At 41.0% G+C, this 27044-nt stretch overlaps 1 protein-coding gene across 1 annotated transcript in view; it reads right to left on the bottom strand.

The window, feature by feature from the left end:
- LOC117438548 (extracellular sulfatase Sulf-1-like) overlaps positions 1 to 27044 on the bottom strand; it is a gene marked incomplete at its 3' end in the record, with an annotated part of 36021 nt that overhangs the window by 7730 nt on the left and 1247 nt on the right. Inside the window, 4 exon segments of the mRNA XM_034074023.1 lie at positions 6215 to 6255; positions 6257 to 6385; positions 8427 to 8578; positions 22327 to 22566. Of these exon segments, the coding sequence (XP_033929914.1) occupies positions 6215 to 6255; positions 6257 to 6385; positions 8427 to 8578; positions 22327 to 22566 (562 nt within the window).

The raw sequence follows: 27044 nt of genomic DNA, 5'->3' as shown, positions 1-27044 counted from the left end.
AGTTCAAGCAGATAATTAAAGTTATAACGAGAGGAAAGAAACTATATTAGCACTCAGCTTTGTGGCCCTGAATCCAAAAGGCCTCAATACCCTTTAGTTACATGAACAATCAGCATTTCATATCACACATTTTAATTACTCTGACAACATATTTGTATTTTAAATTTTAACTTCAAAATAGAGAATGCATCTTATTTGGCTTCTAAGACATCACAATAACTTCAAGTTTTGACAAGAAATAAAAAATCCTAAATAGCACAAAAGAATGGATGTTTCCACTTGAGGACCTATTGAAATGGGGTCCCCAAACAGCAAATCATTTTAGGAATTACTTTAGATTATCTTTTACTAGTAACTGAACTGCTTTTTGTGTGAATTCCATGAATCAAATGGAATACAATCCTTCTGCAAATCATTATTACAAAAAGGTATTTTACAAGTTAAGCAAAGAATGGGAGATTCGGCTTGGCTAATTCTGTTTACACAGTTGTGGTATCTGTGTGGAAAAGAAATAAAGAAGAGTACAGCATGTTTCAAAAGCTCCCAGAATTCAGTGCAACTTTAAATTAAACACTTGCTTTCTAAAAATTTGATCTAAATCTATACATGTTCCTTATAGATGGGTTAATGTGGAAAGAAACAAGGTTGTTACAAACATTTGTTCAATTGTTCACACTATAAAATCTGTATTTGCCTCTATTTACAATCTCCTAATTCCCTCCTGTTCCTATTCAACAAAAGAAAATCCTGCCTCACAAAAATACTGCCTAAAAATGTTGGTTTTGATTAATTCCATAGAGCTCTCGGGGGTTTTTTATCCCAAAGTGTTTGGCTTAATCTTCTGTTTGGATTGGGAATCCTCCAGTTAGTGAAAATAATACAGTACTTGTACACCCCAGGAATATTTTCATTTCATGAAAATAGAAGTCAACAAATCTTTAAAATAATATCCATGCTAAAACTCATTGTTAAATTAATCGGCCTCTTGTTCAAAATTAACACCTATATTATTCCTTGAGATATGATGAACAAACATTACATCAGTGATCATATTTCTTCCGAAAAAGGGTAAATAAACAAAGGAAGCAAATCCTTGGTTTCCAGGGAAAGTAGACTTCCAGGCTTTCGACAATGTTCTTGGAAAGCAGGAAGCCTTGGTTCTGGGCAGAATTAAAAGTCAAAAAAACATGATCAGTGCATGGTCAGTATTAATGTGAAGTTGAATTTCATCATTCTTGGTCTATTTTTTCAGCCTTTTAAGTGGAGAATCTTTGAAACCCAGGGATATTTATATATTTGGGGATGTGAGGTATGAAAGTTTCACTCCTGAAGTGTAAACAACTGCTATATTTCACAATAAAGAAGAAAAAAGTTGTCTACCCGTTAAATATAACACCTTTTTATTTTTAGGAATAGATATTTGCTGCTGATACAGAAGTTAATTGTGTAACTAGAATCTTACTGTATTTCTGTATCACACTATTTCTTCTAGCCCTGTACACTGGTAATGGTGTGTGCAATGATTTTGATCATAAATCTCTAAGCTGGGACTCCAAGTAGGCCCTCAGGCCAGCAGTGACAACACAGACTAATACATGAAGATTTTATGACTGATTCAAATGTACGATCCCACTCTAATGAGTAAGTAAGTGCCCCACATTACAAGACGTACCATCATAACTGGTGGCTGTGTGAGGCTCAGACTCAGCAATTAGAAGGCATCCTGAATGCAAGCCATCCTCACACCCCAAATTCACAGTTAAGACTGTGAATGGGCATGCAGAGGTGCAACAGAACTGTTCTGCATGCTTCATTACTGCAAACACATGGCTACAGCCAGACGTGGTCAATCAACACCCTTCACAGTATCTTTAAATATAAAGCTTTTGCCCTCTTGAATTATCTACATTTTCTCACATTATCTTGGAAAACTTTCCAGTCTCTTCCAAGATACCACTTGTAGCTGCTCCTCCTTAGATTTTCAGCTTGGCAGCAGTATAACTTCCAGTCTATCTAATCTGGCTGTCAGTCCTCCTGCCAGCCCAAGGATCTTTAACTCAGCACAAACATCAGTGTTCCAGATTTCCATTTTTTACATTCTTCAGTAAACCTGCCTCCCACAGATTTTTGCTTCTAATGTTTGCTTCACAGTTTATAAACAGCTTAGGTATGATTCACAGTTCCCCCAAGACTGGTTCACACTTGAAGGTAAAGGGAAGCTAAAGTGCCTGAGGCGCTGAACACAACTGGGAATTTAGGTTTTCATTTAGACCATCTTTTTGGGTCAGTGCTTTCCCGCCTCAGCTGTCCGATGGAACAAGATTGCCCCTTTAACAGCTGCCCAGGGACACCTAGAGAGCCATTTCTTGTGTCATAACTTCATATTTAGCAATATTTCTAAAGGTCTACCAACCCTATTCCCCCACAGATGATGTTCATACCACAGCAAAAACATAGGTATTGCTTTTCATCTAGTACATCTTCTCAAATCCCATTTTCTTCCACAGAATGGTTTCTAGAGCCACAGCTAGAGTACATGCATTAGTATGATTTCTTTTCAGAAAATATAATCCTTCATTTTGGTGATAGTAGCCAGGATAAATTTTCAGAAATATTTTTAGGTGTCACAAATAAGACATATTTAAGGTGGGAGAGTGAGAGAGAGACATGGTATGCTTAAAACAGTAGAGTGTCTGCTGCCTTCCAGGATGATGTAGTGTGTGTTTCATGTTAAACTGGAGCTAATGAGAATTAGCAGGAACCACTTAAAATTAATGATTAAGCAGTGTATACATCATTACCTTTCTTGTCCTTGCAAGGCTCTTCATGCACTCAAGCAGGCCTGTTTTTGCTGAGGAGGACATGACTGTAAGGTTACACTGCTTTGCAATTCTTGCTTTTCTTTTTGTCTTTGGTGATTTTTTCATAGATCTTACAGACTTCGCTGCTGCTTTCATTTAATTTTCTTCTTTCCACATTGTTAAGTGGGGAAATGAGACCAACAGACGCCCACATTTGAGGGCAGAAATACTCTCTCTGAACTGGAGCATTTCCTGCTGTGGCTGCTCCCCTCTTCATATGTGCAAATGGAAAACTTCTCCTAAACAAATATTTTATTTGTGTTTGGGTTTGTTTGTTTGTTTTATTTATAAAGGCAATATTTCAATCACATGACAGGTACTTTACCAGCAAAGAAACATTGCCTAATTTAAGGGTCTGCTTCAGCTACTGTCCTTTTAAGCAAAACTTCCCCTCACAAGTGGCTGACAGGCTATCTTAATCCTTGGTTTGTAGGTATAACCTTCCATCTCAGTTGTAAAGCCAGCAAGCAGCTTTTGACCTGGTTTCCCTTCTTTGTTGGAGGTAGGCGTTACAGTAACACGATATAGCAACTACATTTTTAAAAACAAAATCCAGGGTCAGATGGCTGCCACCGAGGTCAGAAAGAAATGGATTCAAATGTTGCTTGACCACCAAGGAAGAACACTAAGGGTTAAACGTTCAAATTATACAAACCTTGGCAGGAGAGATTTTATTGTTCTTGTGCTGTTTTCACAGGGAACACAGAATATTTCCATGAGAACTAAACTTCCTATATCTTTTAGAGCATGTTGCTAATATTTTTTTGCTAGGGAAATCAGTTACTTGGAGGCCTCAGCCACACAGATTGGCAGTTTATCTCAATTTGTCTCATTTCTTAGTCTGCAGACACATGCAGTCAGTCAATGAAAGAAGAAACACAAAACAACCCAGCAAGGATCTCTTAAGGTCATGAGAGAAAAAAACTCTTTGCAAGAGGGTGTGCCAAAACTCAACAACACCAGAAGACAAGAAGCAGCACAGCTGAGTCTCATATTCTGGGTATTCTCACAAGCAGCCTAGCAGGGAAAGGTATTCAGACCCCAGTAGTGCACGCAAATAAAAATTAAAGTATTGAAATGAAACTAAGCCTGCAAACAGATAACTAGGATCTTTACTTGATATTTGCAGATAGCATCCAACCTGTAAGGTGGAGAGGGTGTTATGATTTTGGATGCTAACCTAAACCCTTGGTTCTAGCAGCACGAGCTAGAAAACAAGTAGGCTGAAAACACAAAGCATTAGAAAGTGCCAGGAGCATGATAAACCCATGCAAGTTCCCTACAAGCACTCTTTTATCAGAGGACACTGAGCATGGAGCCTAAAATGAGCTGCTTTGGCCTGAGGAGAGGTAGGGTGAGATACAATGATTCAGTGCTTTTCTTCCAGACACAGTCCCCACAGCTAAGCGGAAACAGTTTCAATTCTACCCTCCTGAATGATGGATAGTCCCCCAGCAGACAGGATGGCTTGCCTGAGGCCAGGCAATCTGTGCCACTAAATGGGAAGCAATCTGTGAACAGAGCGACAACAAATAGATATAACTCTCTTTCCTATGAAAAGGGGTGATTGAAAGAAGACATGGGAGAGGTCCATTAAATTTGATGTAGTGACTTTCATTATTCTTCACAAGATGGGAAGCAGGGGAGACCCTGCATGGGCAAGCTCCAGGTTAGAAGGAAAGAAAAGGCAGTCCTTTGTCCCCAGTATACAGAGGACACTGTGGAACTTGTGGCCACAAGATGTGGGGCTGCCACTGCAGTTCAAATAGTGATCAGACTGGTACAGAGGGAACGGGGCACAGTGGCCTGATGCTTTGCCTGAACTGGTAATATTCAGAAGCTGGAAAAACAGGGAAAATTAATCTCTCCCAGTTTTTTTTGTGAGGTTTTGTCTGTCTGAGTGTTGTCTCCCCCCTCCTCAAACAAACCCTGCTGCCTTCTGCTGAATCACATTAAGTCAGGATCCTGAGTTAGAAAGTTCTTTCATACAACCCAATGTGGCAGGTTTTGTGCGTTCATGTCTGTCTTATTTTACCTTTTGGATATAAAAAGGTGATAATAATTCTTCAGCATGATTACCTGAGAACCAGTTTAAAGTGAATATACACAAACTTGAATCTCATCACTTCTGTACACAGGTAGAAATTATCCTGAACATCTAAATAGCTATGAGACACTGCTGGCTGGTTTGCTTTACTTGCAAAGTCTAGACTCAGGAATGTGGGATCATTGAGAATATAGGATAAGAAAAATACAGTTAAGTATGTAAGGTCAGGGAAAGTGGCACATCTAGAAAGTAGCAGCCAATAGGAAGGCAAAAAAGTACAAAGTAACAAATATTTAACCATGTGCCATGAACAATGTCTTTCTGGCCATAACTGGTGATGAGTTTATGCATGCAGTTTATGCAGTGACTACTACTCCTTGCAATTTTAAAGTAGTTAATATAACTACAAAAAACATTCCCTAGTGTGAGCTAGAATGTCCAAAAGGCAATTTGTAGATCAAAGAGGTTTTTCACTGTGAGATGAAGGTGATTCCTCCTCATTCTCAGAGGTCAAATCAATGTACAGTACAGGTAAAGTATTTTATTAGTGTGGAAAGAGGTGCAAAGACATCTCTTAAGCACAAATGGAAAAAGTGGTCTATGTGCCCATGGTAGACAGAAAGGCAATGGAAAGCTTCCATAACACCTCACTATGAGGAAAAGGACCCAGAATATGCTTAAGAGGGTATTAAGCAAGATGTGGAATCCAGGACTATCTACAGAATTTTACCCAGAGTTGGTTTAAGTTCTAGAAACAAAATGAGGAATTCTTCAAAAATTACTGTTGTAGCTAAGTGACCAGAAAAGATTAAGTATATTTAATTTAAAACTGCAGTCTTTAAAAGGCTATTTTGGGAATCTGCTGGCATCTAGTCTAAAAACAAATCTGCTGCACTCAAAAGCTACGAAAGGGTGTTTTTACTCAGTGTATTCACTTAGTTAGAGCCCAGGAAGCACATATCTTAGAGGAAGATGAAGGAAGTAATATCTTTCCAACAGATCCTGACCTGCATCTACATATTTTCAGGGTATTGTAAGAAGCTGCCCTTACAAAGCCAAATACTGACCTTTTAATCTCCCACAACTTCCCAGGAGGAAAAGAGCTTCTCTTTGCTTTAATAATGGCCAGAGCTGTCACTCTTCTCCCAGAGAGGAGCAAGCACAGCAAGAGAAACAAGCAAACACTTGCTGCTTACTGTGCGTTTCTTATATTTGAATTCTCTGTTCCTGCAACATCTCCATAAACAAGTATCTCACAAGAAGCAGCTACAAGGAGTGGGTCTGGCAGCATGTGAATTTGACTTACATATGCTGTGAAGCATTGGGGTAGAGCTCTGAGAACTGTGGGTGCCGAATCCTCAGGGCCATGGGGCGCAGCGTGGCTGATGACCATCATTATGGGCCTATGGGGATATATCCTCTTAGACATTCTGAAGTAATTAATGCTCTCATTAGTGATTAGGTCTGTGAAGTAGTCCTGGAACATATGATTAACACAAAGCAAAAGTTACAAAGTGCAAGATTAATTAGATCACATACTATCATGTTATTATGCTATTTTCAAGCCCTCATTAAAGCTCAGATCAGGAAGTAAAAACGTACCATCAAAGAGATGTATGATTCAAGGGAGCATAGGGGAGACTGTGCAGTAATGACTTTCTTAAGCTGGCGATGCCACATAAAATGAGACAGTATTTTGCAAATCAGATACAACAGAAGGCATTAAGTAAAAATGATTACCAGATTTTGTAATATAATGCTAGGTAACATTTAAAAATAACAGACTATACTGACAAAGATATGATTTTTGAATTTCACTGAAAAAAACACTTTCACAAGGTAATGGCTCCTAACTGCAAGAGATCATTGACGCTTGCATGGTTTTCTGTTTACATAAACATTTCTTGCCCACATTTTGTTCAGAGTGTACTTTTATGTATGTACAAAGTGGAAGAAAGCTACAACAGGCAGCAGACTGCAAAAATCTTTACCAAAGAAGTTGCAAAAACCAATGCAGGGAGCAGTTGAATTCCTGCAGGCTCTGTTAATTGTGCAACTTTAAGAAGTGCAGCTGCTGAGATTAAGGTTTGTGACTCGCTAATAAACTGGCTTAACCCACAGCCAAGGTGGCAAATGGAAGCCTACGAGGGGAAGGGAGGAAATGGAGCTAAGAAAAAAAGATGAAAACTTAAATTAAACCACCTGCCACCTTGGAGTATTCACTGTTGGCCTGGAGGTCTAGCGCGAGCTTCATTGAGAAAGTGCTGAGACAATGTTTGTAATTTCAAGCACTTCCAGGCATGACTAATCTTATGTTGTGGATTCAAGGCCCCGAACAGCTGCAAAAGCAGAGCCTGAGGGACAAGGTCTGTGCCGCATGTCAGTACTAGGACAAGCCAACCAGCTGTGACCTCCATGCTTGCCCATTCCCTGTCCCCCCTGCCCCTTCCCCTCTCCTGTAGCATGCTTGGAGCACACCCAGTAGCCCTTGCTGCTACAGTCTCTGCAAGGATATGGAAGAGACAGTGAGTCACCTTTTGGTTTCCACTTTTGGTTTTCAATGAATGTGAGGCACCAGGGTTGTGATAATTTCTGGGTTTGTGGGCTGTTCAAGCGAAATGTCTGTATGACTGTTCTCCAAAAGCATTTACTCCCCTCCTATTTCCCTATTTATTCTAGCTACATACACAGGGTGTGTAAGGAATGTATAACTAACCAATATTCATTATTTTTTTTTTACTTTATATAAATATATAATAATGTGATTTCTACATGTGGGGAAATCAGAAGCAGGCATTGCAAACTTCCAATAAAATCTCATTACATGGGTCAGACACCACAGCTGCAACATCTGTATCATCTTCCGTAAGCTGCAGTCTGAGGAAATTCCAGATTGCTTTCTCCAGGCTGGAAAGTCTGTGATCTGCACTCCTAAGCCTTTCTGAGAAACTTCACGGCAGTGGGCAGGTCACCTTGGCATACTTTCCAAACTTTGTCAAGAGCATAAACAAGCTCTAAAGTTTTCCAATGGCTGTATTCTCGTGCTTATCTTTTCTCATAGTCACACCCAGAGTCTGACAACAAAGGCTGACAGCCTTTTTTTTGGTGTCCACTGTATAATGGAAAACAACATTAACCAAGGTCTCTTATGTAGGTAGTAACTGAAAACAGTCAGTTCCGTTCAGATTTCAGTAGTGCAAGGAACACAATTATTTTGGGGAAAGGTCTTTATTTACTATTTGCTTCTGCCACCGAACCATCACTTTCTAGCAGAGGGAGGAGGAAGGGAGAAAGGAAGGGTTGAATCACCAGGCTCTACTGAAGAGCCTTTGTAAACTTTCTTCCATTGTGTGATTAATATTCTTATGTGGAAATTGATCTGCTGTGACATGGAGAGAAAATGACATCTCAATTTTGTGGTTGTAATTGGTTAATTAATTAATTATCTAGTTAATAAATTATCTGAAAGCTATCTTAATATGGATTAATGATGTGGCATTTATGTGTCTGGAAAGTACCTTTGCATAATCAAATCCATGCTTCTCTTTGTTACCATTGCGAGAAATGGTGTAATTATAGAAGCGAGAATTCTTCACTAATCCAACCCACTCTCTCCACCCAGGAGGGATGTAGCTGCCATTGTATTCATTGAGGTATTTTCCAAAAAAAGCTGTGAAGGTAAAAAAAAAGAAAAAAGAACACACACACACACATGAGGCTTTGCAATCCAAGACACAGTCTGCATCAAAAGCATGTATGAATGAAGATAAAATGTGTTATAATGAGTCAGAGTTTGCTTTATCAAAAATGTTCCTTTTATACCTGAGGGTTTTGAAATTAAAATTAAGTTATTTCCAGAGCTTTTATGAGAGTTGAAAGCCTTCGTGACTCTTAATCTTTTGGAATCTAGTGCTCACACGAAACATTTTCAGGTTTCTTTTTTTTTAGAATAAGTATGTTTCTCTTGGTTTCCACTTGAAAATGGAATAAAACGCAGTGCCCAGAGGAAACATCTGAGAAACACCTTGTGGTTTTAAGCAAGTTCTGTGATGTTTTGGAGCTGTTTCTGACTTTTGAAAGTTTGGTCTTGGCAGCCTGGCTGCATTTGCTGGTTTGATAAAAGGCCTGGGAAGTCCAGATCTGCATCACATGGGCCGTGTTTGGGTAGAGCAAGAGGGAATACCCACCCTGCTTTGCTGCCACAGCTTCTCTAAAGCAAAACTAATGAAGAGATGAACACTTGGAGGTCAAGCACCTCTGCCTGGCGTGTCAGCTAAGTGTACTTTTTTCCATTAGCTCCAGGTAACAAGTCAGAACCCACCCAGACAGAACCTTTCAGCTTTTGCTGTTGAGCCCAGGAGGGTTTGCGGGTTATCCTGCCAATTGCTCTAGAAGGAAGTAAAAAAAAAAAACAATATAATGGTGCAGAGGGCTCCCAGCTATCTTGGAGTTGTGAATTGGTTATGCCAAAGATGCACAGACACCAAAAGCCAGGCAATTGGCTTTGGGAGGGAAGATTAATGCTGGCATGGCACCCTGGCAACTACAGCCGCTTTGCTTATAGGGACAGATGGGTATGAAAGCTCTTTAGCTACTTGTGTATAGTCTTTGGCCTGGGTAAAATAGTCAGTTTGGATGGCTCTACCCTGGTTTTCCACTGCCTGGGAAGTGTGGTGACAAAACACCTGACAGAGCCTTCAACTTGGGTTTTTAGGGATTTATTAGCTCCAGCTCCGTTGCAGTAAGTTAATGGGGTGTCTGAGTAACTCCATTCTGCATTTTCTTGTGGTTTAGAATCATAGAATCACAGAATAGTTAGGGTTGGAAAGCACCTTAAAATCATCTAGTTACAATCCCCCTGCCATGGGCAGGGACACCTCACACTAAAGCATGCCATGCAAGGTTTCATCCAGCCTTGCCTTGAACAAAGACAGGGATGGAGCATTCACAACTTCCTTGGGCAACCCATTACAGTGCCTCACCACCCTAACAGTAAAGAATTTCTTCCTTATGTCCAATCTAAACCTCCCTTAAGTTTTCACCCATTACCCCTTGTCCTGTCATTAGAGTCCCTAACAAAGAGTCCCTCCCCAGCATCTTTATAGGCCCCTTTCAGATACTGGAAGGCTGCTATGAGGTCTCCACGCAGCCTTCTCTTCTCCAGGCTGAACAGCCCCAGCTTTCTCAGCCTGTCTTCATATGGGAGGTGCTCCAGTCCCCTGATCATCCTCGTGGCCCCTCCTCTGGACTTGTTCCAACAGTTCCATGTCCTTTTTATGTTGAGGACACCAGAACTGCACACAATACTCCAAGGGAGGTTGCACAAGAGCAGAGTAGAGGGGCAGGATCACCTCCTTCGACCTGCTGGTCATGCTCCTTTTCATGCAACCCAGCTTTCTGGGCTGTGAGCACAGACTGAAGCCAGCTCATGTTCATTTTCTCATCAACCAACACCCCCAAGTCCTTCTCCACAGGGCTGCTCTGAATCTCTTCTCTGCCCAACCTGTAGCTGTGCCTGGGATTGCTCCGACCCAGGTCTAGGACCTTGAACTTGTCATGGTTAAACTTCATAAGGTTGGCATCAGCCCACCTCACAAGCGTGTTAAGGTCCCTCTGGATGGCATTCCTTCGCTCCAACGTATCAACCGAACCACACAGCTTGGTGTCATCAGCAAACTTGCTAAGGGTGCACTCAATCCCACTGTCCGTGTCACCGACTAAGCTATTAAACAAGACCAGTCCCAACACTGATCCCTGAGGGACACCACTCGTTACTGGTCTCCAGCCGGACATTGAACCATTGACAACTCTTTGCATGAGGCCATTCAGCCAGTTCTTTATCCACCGAGTGGTCCACCTATCAAATTGATGTCTCTCCAATTTAGAGACAAGGATGTCGTGTAGGACAGTGTCAAACACTTTGCACAAGTCCAGGCAGATGTCATCAACTGCTCTACCCCTGTCTGTCAGTTCTGTAGCCCCATCATAGAAGGCCACCAAATTGGTCAGGCAGGATTTCCCCTTAGTGAAGCCAGGCTGGCTGTCAGCAAGCACCTTGTTTTTCATGTACCTTAGCATGCCTTCCAGGAGAATCTGCTCCAAGATTTTGCCAGGCACAGAGGTGAGACTGACTGGTCTGTAATTCCCCGGGTCATCCATTTTCCCCTTCTTGAAAAAGGGGGTTATATTTCCCTTTTTCCAGTCACTGAGAATTTTACCTGACTGCCATGGTTTTTCAAATATGATGGCCAGTGACTTAGCAACTTCATTCGCCAGCTCCTTCAGGACCCGTGGATGGATTTCATCATTTCCCATGGACTTCTGTAAGTTCAGGTTTTTAAGATCTTGAACCAGATCCTCTCCTATGGTGGGTCCAGGGTCTTCAATCTCACAGTCCCTGCATCTGCCTTCCAAGACTTGGATGGTGCGGTCAGAGCCTTTTTCAGTGAAGACTAAGGCTAAGAAGTTATTCAGAACCTCAACCTTCTCCAAATCCTGTGTAGCCAGTTCTCCCGATAGCTTCTGGAGGGGGCCTACATTGTTCCTATTCTGTGTTTTATCCGCTACATACATATAATATCCCTTCCTGTTATCTTTAACATCCCTAGCCAAGTTTAATTCTAACTGGGCCTTAGCTTCTCTAACCTGGTCTCTAGCTTCCCAGACATCCCTGTATTCATCCCAGGCCACTTGTTCTTGCTTCCACCTTTTATAACCCTCTTTTCTCCTTTGAATTTTCCTCAGCAGCTCCTTATCCATCCAAGGAGGTCTCCTGGCCCTCCTGCTACACTTCCTTCTACCTGGGATGCAACACTCCTGAGCTCAAGAACCTGGAAAGTCAGCTGTGACAACATTTCTGCTGGGTGTGCCCCAGCAGTCAGGACAAAGGTACTCACAAAATGAGACACCCCTGGATAGGAAGGAATGAGAGACCTCTCCCTTTCCAGGGACAGAGCTCCTCTGGGTGATAGCTGCCCATCTCTCTGCACCTCTCATGGTGGACAGCCCCCTCACTGACAGCCCTGGCTCAGCCAGCCAGGCCTGACTGCAGAGAGATGATATTGCCTGGGCACTGGGACAAACATCAAGCCCCCACACTTCTTTAGTACTAGGAAATGAAGTCACTTTGGAAAACCTTGCATTCAACCTAGACACGTTCAGTTTAACCAAAAACGCACATTTTTGGAAGGGCTAAATAAAGCAGATCTGATTGATGTGGGCATGGTGAACTTCCTGGGAAAACTGGTGGAAAAATCAGGATGTTCATAATTAAGACTTGACTGAGGCAACATAAATATGGTGCAAGCAAACCATATAACTGCCAAATGTCACTAACCAGAGGTTACGGTCATTTAGAATGTTACTTTCCTATACCACTTGGAATGTGACATATAAACAAATCCTACAGATACTAGACCAGGCTTCCAGCTCTTCCTCCCGCAGCTACCAAGAAAGCAAGCCAGCCCATCTCCTTTTTTCTCTGGAGGCCAAACAGAAGTCATGAAGCTTGAGGTGAAGAGGGTGAATGTGGGGAGAGAATATGTACCCAGCTCTGTTGCCTGCTGGAATGGAAACCATACCTCTCCTTGAAGGCAGCCAAACTGGGTTAAACTCTCAGGGAGTCAGATGTCCAGGGAAAGTGTAAGGATAAATGCTGAAACACTGTGAGATGGGAAGCCAAGGAAATTGTAGAAAGGGAAGACAGAGACAACAGTGAAGAAAAGTATGGGAAAGTGATATGATCAAGACAAAGGAAGCATTACCAAGCCAAACAAAATCAAGGACAGTCTGTGGTTTATAGCGGAGATCTGAGGTCAGCCCTCCTGAATGCCATCCCAGATCCACCAGCAGCTACTACGTGACCTTGAGGAACCTCCGCATGCTGTACTCCTCTCTAAGGGACTCTACTGCCAACCAACCTCCCACAAAGATCAGAGTTTTTTAGGCTGTGAAATTGAAGTAATGGCAATTTATCATGTAGAATGGTTTGATAGCACCACCTATAATTAACATTGACTAATCCAGAGACCTGAACTCTCCTATTTACAGTCTTGCCAAACTTCAATCATTAGTGATGATAAGTTTCCATGCTATCTGACTCAGGCTATATTTTGCTCTGTGGAACGTTTTAGCTGAACAGTTCAGCAATTTCCAAGAAAAAGGCTAGGGAAAAATAAATGGATTTGACCATTTAAAAATCACTGGCAAACTTTTCTTTAAGCATTGTTAGTATCTGCAGGTTTTGATGTAGTGTCTTTGCAAATAAGAGGGCTGGCTATGAGCATGTCTCAAAATGGCCAAGCTGTGATAGCAGACAGACAATAGCACACAGATGGTCAGGAAAGACTAACTACAGCTTCGCAGTTTAATGTCACTATAGGTTGTTTCTTTATGGACCTGAAAAAGTCCCCACACTTTCAGTATTGGCACTAAACCAAAGAAAAGTCAGCTTTTTTCTCTCCTTCTTTCCTCTCCCTTTTTGATATTCAGGCATTACCTGAGAGAAAGCCACCAGCTTAAAATGCAGAGATGAAATGACCTGGGGCATAAGGACAAAAAAGATAAACTGAATTTAGAAAAGGAAAGGGAGGCTTGGAGCTGGTGAGGGTCAATTCATCTTGGAATTTCCTTGCCTTAGATGACCTAATTTTCTAACTTTAATAATGTTTTGTTAGCTCCCTTGTGGCCCCCTGAACTCCAGATTTTGGTCCATGTTATGAGACTTTGGATTGACAGCCTGAACAATTCACCTTTGTGTTGGCAACAATTTAGTATTTTATCATAAAAATAATCTCAGAACTGTCAAGTTTTAAGCAGCCTCTGGAGTGACGGTTTGCAGAATTAGATGTTTCCCTCTGTTGCAGAATAAAGAGTTCCCATGTCAAATGTGTAGTAAAGCACTGCATACTAATAGGAGCAGTGGTAGCCATGATAATGGATCATCACATTTGCCACACTGCTTTAACTAAGAGTGGTTTGTTGGTCAAAAGCTCAGGAAGATATGAGCTTTTGACAGATGAAAGGATAAAAATAGGCTTTTACTGAAACATAAGGTTTGAGTTCCTTCATGGTGGGGTTTTCTGAGTACCATTGAGTACTGAGGATAGGGCAAATGAGTCAGAGCTGGAGCCCTGTGCCAGCAGTTAGTGTCTGGCTGTTCACGCTCTGAATGAAGACAAGTGCCACAGTAAAAAGAAAGCACAGTAGTGCCCATGGGGACAAATAATAACAGCATGTAATCGCGGTGGGTGTCCTGGTGGTTTTTTGTTAACCAGAGGATTGTAAACAATTAAAGTGCTGCAAAATATGTTGCAGAACTGCCTAGAAGCCAACACCATGATGTGTAAATGTCCTTGTTGGATCTTCACATGCTTGGCTTGTAAAGACAACCCACATCTTTAACTTAGCTGTAGCCCAACACTTGCTGAATTGTCCAAGTCTGACTGGGAATGCTCAGCTCTAGAAGCCACTTGAATTCAGCAGTTTAGGAAATAATTTCTGCTTGTAATTAATAAAATGGAGATTATGGCTCAATGAGTAAAAGCCTCATTAAAAAGTAATGCCATTTCAAGGGACATCTTTTCATTATTGCATGTAATGGCCCCCACAGGGATAACAAGAAAGATAAATACCGATTTTTGCATTTTAATAAGGCAGTTTTTATCTGCATTCTGGCAGTTTTGCTAACTGTTCCCAGGACACATTGTTAGTTTTTAATCACATGTAGAGTAGCTTAGTATATCAGAGTAATTGTATTCTGCATGAGTATGTTCAATTAAGTTTATGCAAACAACAACATGGTGAACAGTTATACAGACATTGATGAGTCTCAGGAGTGGTTGCAGACTATACATGTTTGGTACCTCACATGAATAGACACCTTCATACAGGTTTTGTTTTCTCTTTAGCTATCAGCTGATGATTCCTGGACTGGTCTGGCAGTTATAGGGGTTCCAATGGATGGAAGAAAAGGAGAATTTGACCAAGAGGATCTCTGGAGTTTGAAGTCAGGGTATTTATAGATGAATGTGATTCAAATTTTCATAATTTCCAGATTCCCAGTACTTTTTCCCCCAGTATCTTCCACAAGCATTTATGACTAACGTTTACAGTATTACACAATAGAATTAGCCCCATAACTCCTGCTGGCATTAGCAGATTAGAGTACAGGTGAACTGGGCTACATCTACTTGGTGAGACATCTCTGTACTCCCACAGATCAAAGGACGTATATTATGTTCTATGCCCTTGTTATTTGTTGAGGCTTATGCGAATGTTTCCAATTTAAAACAAACCCAAGCCTTTACATGCTGCAGTAAGGTTTAGTCACCGTGACCCAGACAAGAGCTTTATGTAGACAGCCCACTTCCTTTAACAAAGTCAGCAAACCATTTACAGGAGTTGCAAAGCACTGTTTATATGATATTTCAGGGCTGACACACAGGGATTCTGTGCTTCTGGGGACAGAGCCCAGCAAAACTGCAACTTCTGGATAATTCCAGTAAATTCCTCCTTGCTTTCTTCCCATTATGCAAGTGATAGATTCAAAGCTGAGAAGTTTGATTTTTTCCCTTCTGTGAGAAATTACAGAGGATTAGTGTATCACGTCATTAAAGTGCAGAAAGCCAGTTCAGGATGCCAGCACTGCCTAGGAAATGGAATAAGCACTATCCCAAAAATGTGGTGAGGAAACTGAGGCACCAAGAGGTTAACCTTCAGCTAGACCTAAGTCATGCAGGAAGCTTGTGGTGTTGCCAAGAATATTATTCAGATTTCTCAGTTCCCAGTCTTGTAACTTAACCGCAACAGAAAACCTCAGGTTTTCTACTTCTTCTCCGGCTTTGTAAATCTTTCCCAGTTGCTGCCAGTTTTACCATTATAACCAAAAAGAGCATTAAAGATTTTATAACTCAGCAGTTGCAAAAGGCATTAGCCTATAACTTGATATAACACTCGTTAGACTGGGTGATGTCTTTAACAAAGCCTGTATTATGGGCCAAGCTGGTAGCACTTTCCAACACTGATGTTGTCTGACACTTCTCATTATAAGGCCCTGTTTTCAGTTGCTTATAACTTTCTCATACTTGGACTGAAATTTTCCACACTGGATGTCTGCCTCAGGCTGATTTTTTTTGAAACTTCTTAGCCCAAACAGTAGCCATCTTTGAGAACCGCAGTAATGGAAAATGAATTACGTTTAACATCTGAAAATATTAAGTGAGCTTTCATTTGATAGCACTTCCATGCTCAGCACTGAGAGCAGGAGCCCTGTCAAAGACATGATGGGCTCTCTGTCAAGGAGGTATCTTTTATCATCCTGGCGAGAACTGTCCAAAGTTTTCTGTTTTCAAAACATCCCTGCAGTTTGTGTGCACTGGAGACCTGGGCATCTCAGGGCTTTATTTCTTGCCCACCTGTGAGTGGTGTCAGTAGTGGGGAGAAAGTTGATTGAAATGCAGAGGGCAGGAGGTAACCAGATAAGGACAAGCAGTTTGGGGAATGGCAGGAGATCCAGCAAAGGAGCTGGGTAAGGCAAGCAGAAGGCCAGTAGAGGCCTGGGGGCCCAGGACTGGTAATGTCAACCACAAGAAACTGGACAGTGAGTGCAGAAAGGAGAAAGATGCTGACTGACAAGGCAAGGGGGGTGGGAGAGGAAGATTTGCTGATCAGGCCTCCAAAGGCCATTGCTAATGTTAAGAACTGGAAACAGGACATGTCTGTCGAGGACTGACTGAACCCAGGAGGGGATGGTGGGTGGGAACATCTTGAGGACATACAAGCATGGGGGACAAGAATCAGAGCAGAGGCTGAGATGAAGTCCTGCAGGGCCAGAAAACTGGGGTGAGAGAACCAAGGAGCAGTGACTGCATTACCTAACAAGGTAGGATGGAAGGAGCCAGAATTGCTTTTGGATAATGGAGAGGCCACAGCAATGCCTGAAAGGACTCCTGAGTCTCACTTGTACCATGCTTTCAGCATACTTCTGAAAACATATAGCTGTCTCCCCCCGCCACCCTGCCCATATATGTTACAAAAACCCACCTTGCTTTGTTACTTAGTGAGAAAGCAGTAGAGATTTGCAGAGGGGATCTGAGACCCCCCATCCTTGCTGATGCAGATGCCAGCATCATGCCTTTTGATAAAGCTGGTCTATCTTTCTAAACCAAGGAAACTTCACCCTCCCAAAAGCGTTTTGTTATTATGCAGTTATTCAGCCATGTGAACAAGAGATGCAATTGTCGCACAATGTTCTACCCAGATTTTCCTAAATGAAGCACTTGAATGCATAAATATGCTAAATATATTTCAGTGTACAGTTTTCTGTACAATTTTTAATAGTACAGAATTCTGTTTTAAGCCTAAGTAAGCAGAAGTGATGAGGTCCTAGACAGAAACCAGTTTCACTTCATATGATACTATACTACTAGAAAATCCTGCATGTTATTCTTTTTGGCCTTTTCCTTCTTCTATATTTCCCTTTTTGTGGACTATCTGAATATGTTCAGCATATTTCATTTTTATTGATACATTTCTTAGTTTGACTGAAAGTGCAATTTTATTCTGTAAAGTGAGGCCTATTTTTAATAATTTAAAATGTTTACAATTTAAATTGTATTTGGTGCTTTCCAGCCTCTTTTATACCAATTAAGAAAGAACCTGAAAGCTCAGAGTTTTCTCTCTCTTCTTTTATTTTCACTTTAGGAATATTCTGAAAACCAGGACTCATCCCCTTCTCACTCATCCCCTGTACCATATTTTGTCACTCTGTTTTGAAAGGGTGCATGAGGCAGGATACAAATTAGGTCACTGAAACGATGCAGACTAAAAATAGGATGCGCTGGCACTGAATTCTACTGTAAGGCTGTGAACAGGAAACACACTGGCTTTGCCTCCAGAGGAAACATATTGTCTGCCCACACCTTCAGCAGGCATAGTTTTTGCTCCCTCTGTGAAAGATTAACTTTCCCCTGTGTGTCAGAAGGGAATAGTGCACAGTTTAAATACTCAGTTTCCTGTCATCATGGCATTTTGTTAGTTCTTTGGCCACGACACTAAGAAATGTACCAATAAGTGACAGATGTCAACTGACACACATCAGAAGCTGACATGTACTGTTGAACATATTAACTAGATGTCAACCAAGTGACCATTTATGTTCATCACTACACAGAAGTCTGTGAACAATGTCCAAATGTGCCAGACAATGACATCCTGCTGCCCAGTCACTTCCTGAGTTTTGAGTTTTACAAAAACAAGCAGTTAGAAATTTTTGAGTTGCTCAATTTTTGTCCCACAGAAGGCTGAGAATACCATTAGGACACCTGCATGCATGAATCCTGAACGTTGTTCTGCTTGGCTGATATTTCTGAGCAAGAAATAAAATATTGGGAAATAAATCTTCCCAAAGGCAATTCTAAAAAACGGTCAGCAAATAATTGCCTGCTTTGGTGATCTCAGCTCTTTCAAGAGAGATTCCATAAGGGGAGCCCCTAGTCTTGAGTTTGGCATTCTGCTGTGTGGCTGTCAGCAGCTGCTGAGCCTGGGCAGACTCCTGTTCTCTCCTGCACAGTTGCACTCCCTGTGAAGGCCTAAGAGGAGAGAGGATTAGAAGGTAGTAATTCTACAAAGTATCACTAAGCAGAGAGGGCTCTGAACACATAAACATGTTCAGTCAAGGTAAGATTTTTAAACTTGCATTTCTCTTCGTATCTGCAAAGGGATGAAACTTCAGCTAGTAAAAATCCTGCAGTATACAAAGTGTGGCATACTGTCTAACACTGAATATTGTCTGTGTTGCTCTCATATCTTCATCTTCTAAAATACTAAGATAACGCATAGCTACTGCTTGGTAATTAAGATGGAGGAAGCCAAGGCTGAGGTAGTACACTCCTGAAGTTTTCCTTTGTGTTTGTGCAGGTGAATGGCAGTGTGAACTGACATCCCTAAAGGGCATATCTGAGAGGCAAAGCTATGTCCTGTAGAGCTGGCATAGAACAGTAGAAAGCAAGGAAAGTAAGGGACTCCAACAGAACTGCAGGGAGGACCGGAAGAACAGCAAATAATCAGCCAATACTTTGAAATGCGCAAAGCAAACTCTCTAAATCCTGCATCTAATAATCTTATGATTAAAATTTCTGAATCTAAATAGCTGAGGGGATGCCTACTGACATTAACAGCTACAAGGTGAAATAAAACTTCCCAAGCTTTTCTCTGTTTCCACAAAATTTGAAAGTGATTACAAAATGACTTTTTCCTTCCCAGTATGAGCAGCTAGAGCCTATGTAATTGAAACAAATATCTTCTCTCTGAAGCTCTCCAGAACTGCTTTGTTTTCTCTTTCTACCTATTTACTGAGTCTTCCCTTCTCTTTCCTACAAATTCCAGTTTCATATTACTGATTTTGTGAACTTCCAACAATCAGGAAACTGTGCAGTTGACTCATTTCTGCACTCTAGCATACAGCTTGTGAGTAAGGGAAACCATAAACATTAAAACATCCTTAATGGTTTTGGGATTTTTTTTTAAAATGATAAGTGGAAGCAAAAGTGATTTTGGTTTGGCAGTGTTGTTTCTGAATATTGTATGCCCTGACAGTACCTGACACAGTCCCTTTTTATGATTTAGCAATGACATATCATCTTCAAAATTGAATATTTTCCATGAAATGAAATGCAACTTCTCCATTAGGTCACATCAGAGTAGAACAGAAGTAGAACAGTAAAACAGAAAGAAGAAAAACCCATTCTGTTCTTTGGGAGGTTTTCCCAGTGGGCTCTAATTACAACTGCAGTTTATTAGAGCACATTTCAGACCTCTCTTTAAATGTCCTGCTGTTCTTATGTGGAGTCCTCATGGCTTCAGCAGGACTCCCCTCACAGGCAGTCTGCCCACATGTGATCAATTGCAATATAGAGGGTTTAGTTGAGGCTGTGGCAGGTTTAAACAGCAGATGCTTTATAGATGTTGGAAACTATTTGGAGTGAACAGAAGTAAGGATATTATATAAACACTCTCCCACTCCTTTACTTCAATCGACTTACATAATTATTTCAACCTATGTAAGAAGTAAGAGCTAAATTCTCAACATTTCAGACACGGAACCAGGTTGGAGGTACCGCACATTGCCTCTTCTGGACTGGAGCTCTCTGGACCAGTGCCTTATTAGGACTGTCACCAAACTGAGTGGCCTTGAGTCACCCACTTCTTTTTCCAGTTGAGGAGGATGACAATATCCTCTTAAAACACACAGAAATGCACAGGATAAATACCCATAATGTCTGGAATATCATCACAGAGTCACCAGTAGCCTGTGTGGCACATAGCTACTCTCTCCCCAGTTCCCTCTTTTTCATTCCCAATTATTCTTCACTCCCAGGTATTCTTGAGTCATTATAATTTTACCAGACTTTATAGCTGTGAAATGTGGATTATTAGTTGGTTGGTGAACTTTTGATGGTTTCTTAATGAGGCAACATTGTCCTTGAAAAATGTATTATACGATCTGCTGATAATTAAGCCACCACTTCAAAAAATAATTGTGGGGTAATTAGAAGGTAGTCTCATCTTGCAAGGAGTAAATGGTTAAATTCTTTGGGGCCATGTTGTTATAGGGTTGAACAATGTACTTGGTCAGAATTGGAGTTTCACACAAATATTTTCATGTTTCCATTTCTTTTTTCTCCTTCCTGTCCCTTGTTAAAATTCACCTACCCTGACAGTTTTAGAACCGATGTTCTCTCTGCCTACTTTTAGAAAGGGATTTTTTTCCCTTTTCCTTTTCTTTTGATCCTTTTTTTCTTTTCCATTTAATAGGGCCAAGTCTGTACTTAGCAGATATCTACACATTGCTTCATAATACAAAGCAGTGCAGAAGATATGCCTAAAGCAGAGTGTTTCCCCCCAGAAGTGCAGAGATGACTAGTGACAGAACTATCTAGTTAATGCATGAAGCATTTAGTTGTGCAAGTATTAGATTATGAATCAGTAAAATAATAATTTTTTAAAGAAAGAAATCCACATGAAGCAGATCAAACAGAAAGGATTTCTGAGACATAAGCCATGAGACAGTGCTTATATTTCAGGGTGAATTCAGCACCTTTTTTAGCAGTGATTGCCAATTCTATCTCACTCTTGTTCTCCTAAGCCTTGATGCTGACCCTTACTTGGATTTAGCAGTGCTGTACTCAGATGGAAACTTCACTAAAACCAGCTTAATAGAGACTGAAATACTATTCAGCACATGCCCAGCACCACATTCAAAGAAGTTAAGTATTTGTCTGGTTTTGCTTTTAACATGGAGCAAATGCTCTCCAGAACTATAGATGCAGAGAAACAGAATTAAGAAGAGTGAACTGCCTGTTTAGTGAAGATGGCAAACAGGCAGATAAATTTGACGTTTTGGATATAGCAGCATTAAAAGAATTAGGACAAGCAGACAGCATGGAGACATTTGCCTGTTCTGTGTTTTTTGAAAGGGGTCCGTTCTTGTGCCTAAGTCAGTGATAGGGACAAATTTCTTTGCTGCCAATTACATTGTAAAAAACATAGTTGGCACCAAGATTTGTGCCTCATTGGTCCTGTAAAGGGGAGTCTTTGTAGTCAAACGGTGCTTCTGGACAAATTGCACTCTGATGACCTCGCACAGCTCCTGTACCTTATGAAGGGGAAGTCAGGCTGGAGCCTAACGTGTCTACAGATTGGATCTTAGGGGTTAGGTGATGCAGAAATGAATCAAGTTTTACATCAAGCTGAAGCACAGACGGGAGGAATAAGAAGAGCTCTTTGTAGACAGGAAAGAGATCTCCTGACTACGGAAAACCACCAGGAATTTACAAGAAAACTATCAAATCTTATTGGTGCACAGTAGACAATCCTTTTTAAAGACATGTTTCTATTCCTTTGCAGAAAATGCAAATGAAATATCACCCCATGGCAAAGTTTAAATTATACCATTCACCTTGTTTCACTCCCATGACAGGCACTTCGCTCCTGTGAGGTCTTTGGCACCAGTCTCCAGCCTGGCCCCTGACATCTTCTTCTGTAACAGTCAGCAGCTGTCCACAAGCAGACCATAATACTGACCATAATCATGGCTGGAACTGCCAGTTCAGACCCACAATGCCACTAAAAAGCACCTCTTTCACACTAGGGTTTAACTGCTCAACAGCTAATTTCCCACCTGGGACATCCACATGTGAAAATATGCTGCTCATTACAAGTGAGTTTCTTTACATGGCTGTTAGTTGCGGATCTGGACCAGCAGGCAGCACTACCCTCCCTCTCCAGAACACTAAATCTATGCTCTGTAAACTCAGTTTGGGACAACAGTTGCTTCATTTTAGGCAGTGATTTGAGACCCGTTGCTGAACATCTGTCATCTTCACTTTAACAAAGAACTACTGTTGTTTTGTTTCTTACCTGTTCTATACCCAGTGTTATTGAGATACACAGCGAAGGTACGTGGCTCATGAGTAGCCTGCCATGAGGGAGAAGAGCAGTTTTCATTGTTGGTGTATATGTTGTGGTTGTGCACATACTTCCCAGTCAGCATGGAAGAACGCGATGGGCAGCACATTGGGGTGGTTACAAATGCATTGATAAAAGTGGCCCCTCCATTCTCCATAATCCTCCTGGTTTTATTCATCACTTGCAAAGACCCTGCAATAAGAGGTACTGATCATCACTGTGCTGCAAAAAAAAAATAGTTAGAATATATTGGCTGCTATTACGCTATTAAAAGTAAAGTTTCAGTGATTAGCTTGCCTTTGGACATCAGTCTGTTCTATTCTGTAGCTTAGGTAATTTTAGAAGATAAGGGTTTTATTATATCACCAAAAATATTCTTCAGGATTCCAGAAATACAGAGTTCTTTTATCTCAGGCTTCAAAACACTGATGTAGAAACAGAATGTTAAACTTTAAAGCTGCATCAGATTTATAGGTGCATAGTTCTTCAAACATGGCTGTAGGAAAACAGTGTGTTACAGAGATCGTATCATTAGTCAATGCACCAGTAAAATATGTAAAATGCTGTGTTTACCAATGAATCTGCTACAATTCTTTCCATTTTATCAGATAATATGAGAGAGAGGAAGGAGGTAAAAGGAGTGAAAGATGGTGGGAGGAGAGACAGAATTCAGCAACAGTTTTCTAGAGGGAAGTTTACGTGGACACAGGATCAGCATATCTGACTCCAATGCCAAAGCACTGTGCTCAAAATCAGCTTCTGGGGATAAATCTGTGCACAAAAATATTGGCAAAATTCATCACCTTTGTCAAGAAATTACATTGATCCAGTTTAAAGTACAAAGACCTTTTTTGCATGCTTCAAAACATTTTAATGAACAACAAGGTGAGACAAGCAGGGCTTGCAGACTTCTGACTGCAGAAATACTGAGCAGCTCCTAATAGGGCCTGTCAGTATTTGCTGACAGCTGTCAAACTTTGATTTCTGTTATTCAACAGAACAGAGATTGAAGGGTGAGGGTGAACCACTGATATGTCAGTATGTGCCCAGGAAACATACCAACAGAGCGAATTGTAATAGTTGCAAAATTTTGGTGGTAAAAAGAGGTTTCTGGAATTTTACTTTTTTTTTTCACCTCGGTTTTACACTTAATTTTGCACAGTTAACAGTTGCAGGTTTAAGTCCATTGATGCCACTGATACAGTGAGAGTTTTTCTTGATTGTTTTGTTTGGGTAACTTGAAAATAAAATTTTTAAAAAGTTAGAATTTGTCTTTGAAATTAAGCATGCCCTGGTTTGCCTTTGGACTAAGGAGTCAGTGCTGAATACAAAATCTTTTGCATCAAAATTATTTGGTTAAAAAGAGGAAGAGATAGCTCTTCAGCATTTCCTTTGCAGTGTCAATGGCTGTGTCTTTAAGGATACATTTAATACAATGCAAGTAAGTCACCATCATTTTGGACTCTTCCTCTTTCACAGCCCTACTTTTCCAAATGCAGATCATCTGTATTTATGCTTTCCTGAACTTAATACGTACAAAAGCCATGTGTTTAAAAATACAGAGAAGTAGAGGAGTAAATGAGTGGTCGCTGAACACAAAATTCCATCTGTATGAGTGGGAGCATTTCAACAAGTTGTTGAGTAAAAAAGTGAGAGATCATCCTCATTCTACCTGTCTTTATCTTGGACCACAAGCTGGCTTTTTCTTTTTAGCTTTTATTTTGTTTTGTCTTGTTCTGTTTTTGCCACAGCTCTCCTGTTTTTGAAATGTCACAGTTTATTGCTGAGAGCTTAGCTGTGAAGTGCTTTGAGGTCCTCAGATGAAAAGTGCACTGTTCAGGTGCAGTAATGCACAGTAACAACAGAAGAGCTGATATGCACTTTCATGCCTCTATGCATTATAAATGACCAGCTGTTAGAGCGCTTCTTCATTCCTCTGCTTGGTCAGCCCTCTGCTCTTGCAAACCTGCTGTTTATGCGTAAGTTTTTCTTCCAGGCATGCACTCCCTGACACTGATAATAGATTTAGCCCCTCTGGAAATTCTAAAATAGGCACTTCAAAGCAGGTGAGACTTCCTCATTCGGAAAATAAAACACAACTAGGAGATAAAACTTGCTGATATAAGTTATAGCCCTTTGTTGTCTGTAGCTCTCGTCACAGCTTGTGCTTTACCATCTGGTCCACAGTCTTCAGGGCACATGTACCCAGGCACTGTCTGACAGCAGCACACTTGTGTTCTACCTGACCAATTGGGGAGCACCTGAGGGGAAACAAGTAACTGGAATGGCCACTTTGGACACAGACGTTAGGAAATTTTGGCAAGCAAGAAATTCAGTGTCACTTCTCAGGGGATTCTCATATGTCAAGAAATATGTTTAGTAACCAAGGTTTCACAGCAAGTCTTAAAGTAGTTATGGATTTTTATTCAGGTGCATCACAGGTGGGCATCTCTACACAGAGATAGTTAGAGCCACCTTGTCTTTACATGGGTTGTATGCAAGGCCCCAGAAAGGTGATGGACTTTCTCATGTCACAGCACATATCCCCATTTTGTCATTTTATGTTTTCTGGTGCTTTAGCTCTAATGAAGATGGAAAGCAAACGGAGCAAATTGTGCCTCGTCTGATGTATTCAGATGATTCTGTGATCTCTTCAGCCAGTGCTGTACTCAGTGGATGGTTTATATGTATTTCACTGGGTGATGCATTGGGCTGTGAACAAGGGTACAGAAAAAAGCAGTTGTCTAAAACGGACTTCTCACTCCTTTTTTTCCTAAACTTTTCCCACTTCCCTGACATCTCATAGGCCTTTAGGTTGGAAACACTGAAACTACCAATGTATTCATTAATTTTGACTCCTTTCTGACAAGATGTTATTTACAGTGAGGATTGTAAAAGTGGTTTGAGGATCATGGTTTGAGTACTGATATGTGCAAGTGATAGAGAATCAAGAGGAGGGGAAGAGACTAAAGAATGAACAAAAGGTTGTAGATACCTGACCTCAGGCCTGAACAGATTACAGACCTGACCCCAGTGGGAGCTGGGGATGCTGCCCTGAAGAGGAGCAATTTGTTTTCTCGAGGGGGGCAGTAGTAGTTCTGGGCAGTTCTGGTTCCTGGGTGCTGGTGTTTACACTGAGCAAGATGCCCATCTGTTTCAGTGCTGGGCAGTTATTTCTCTACCCTCAGGAGCTTGGCAGGGGAGAGAAAGTGCAAAGGCATAATTTAACCAGACATTTCCCAGCTTCTGGGCCCAGGTGTTTGCTGAGTTTCTCCAAGAGCTGTGGGCCAGGCTGCTTCACACCACGTAAGTTACCATCCACCAGCTGATCTGTAATATCCTCTGTGACACATTCCTCACAGCATAAATAGGAACTGACTGGAGTTTGTGGAGCAATTTGTGCATTTTATCTGGTAAGTTGAATGAGACAGTAGCTCTGCTAAAGTTCTTTGTATTCAGAATGCAAAACTTAAGGGGATGCTGCAGATAGATAGGAGGATGTACATACTCCTTATGCTTCAAGCACTAGCTAAATGTATGCTCTCTGCCTCTTGTAGATTTTACTTTGGATAACTCCTGAGTATATCCTCTGCACTCAGGCAGCTGAATATTTTAGTTCAATGCTTATACGTGCTCTGGAGACAAATTCTTCCTGATTGAAGTCTATAATGTACTTTTATGCTTTTATGTTAAAACATTCATTTAGAACAGCTTTTAGAAATGCTCGTGCAGGGAATACAATAGCAAAGAATCCATATCAAGAGACTTTCAGTCATATGAATTTTGGACACCAATGCCGAAATTTTATTCTGTTTGTGGCAGAAAGTGTTACTTTGCACTGACCTTTGGGAAACTAAAGTTTTTTCTCAGGAATCACTGAAGGGTGAGGGGATAATTCACACATGGAAAACAGTATGGCTTTACTTTTCAAATAAACAGAATGATTTATTAGTAGAAGTGAGAATAATGCAGTACAGTAAGTCTTGGGGCTGAATCCTGTTTCCTGTGAAATGATCTATGAAAAAGGGAAACCTGTGTCTTCATTCAGGGCAGTGGGAATGCATACACATCCAGGCTATTGCTCAGCTGCCTGCTAATAGGAGCCAGAGTGCCCTGTGAACATCCAGAGGAGCTTTCAAAGAGAGGAGCTCCACAATATGAACAAAGTGGCTTGCCACATCCTTCCTCCTCTTTCACCACTTGCAAACCCTCTCACAAGACTGAAGACAGCAAGTCAGTAACACTGTCAGTAACAGAGACATGTGTCTGCTGACCTACCTTTCCCAGTGTCTTGGAAAAAGTAAGTTTTTTTAGACCATGAAAAGGAAGACATGACTTGACCCTTTTAACGAAGATTTCAGAACAACTCTATCAAGAAGAAATGCATTCCTATTGTAATAGCTGTATTTTAGGCCAGAAATAGAGCTGGGAACAGCCATTCGTTATGCAGCATGGCTAAACAGAGCAGACATTTGAAAGAGTGAGAAATAAAAAAGATAAGATGTGTTCAGATCTAAAGGCCTGGTCTTGGATCCCTGCTACATAAAAGCACTTACTCTCAGTCATAAAATATAGTTCATTAATTGTGTTCTCACAGTCCTGAAGGACTGCGTAAATTATTATTGCATCATGACAATACAAGCATGCTGGCAACTAATGAATTGCTTTTA

Source organism: Melopsittacus undulatus, unplaced genomic scaffold (genome assembly GCF_012275295.1).
Source record: "Melopsittacus undulatus isolate bMelUnd1 unplaced genomic scaffold, bMelUnd1.mat.Z mat_scaffold_475_arrow_ctg1, whole genome shotgun sequence".
NCBI classification, from domain to species: domain Eukaryota; kingdom Metazoa; phylum Chordata; class Aves; order Psittaciformes; family Psittaculidae; genus Melopsittacus; species Melopsittacus undulatus.
Note: the sequence above shows the minus strand (reverse complement) of the source record. Positions and strands in the feature narration are given on the sequence as shown.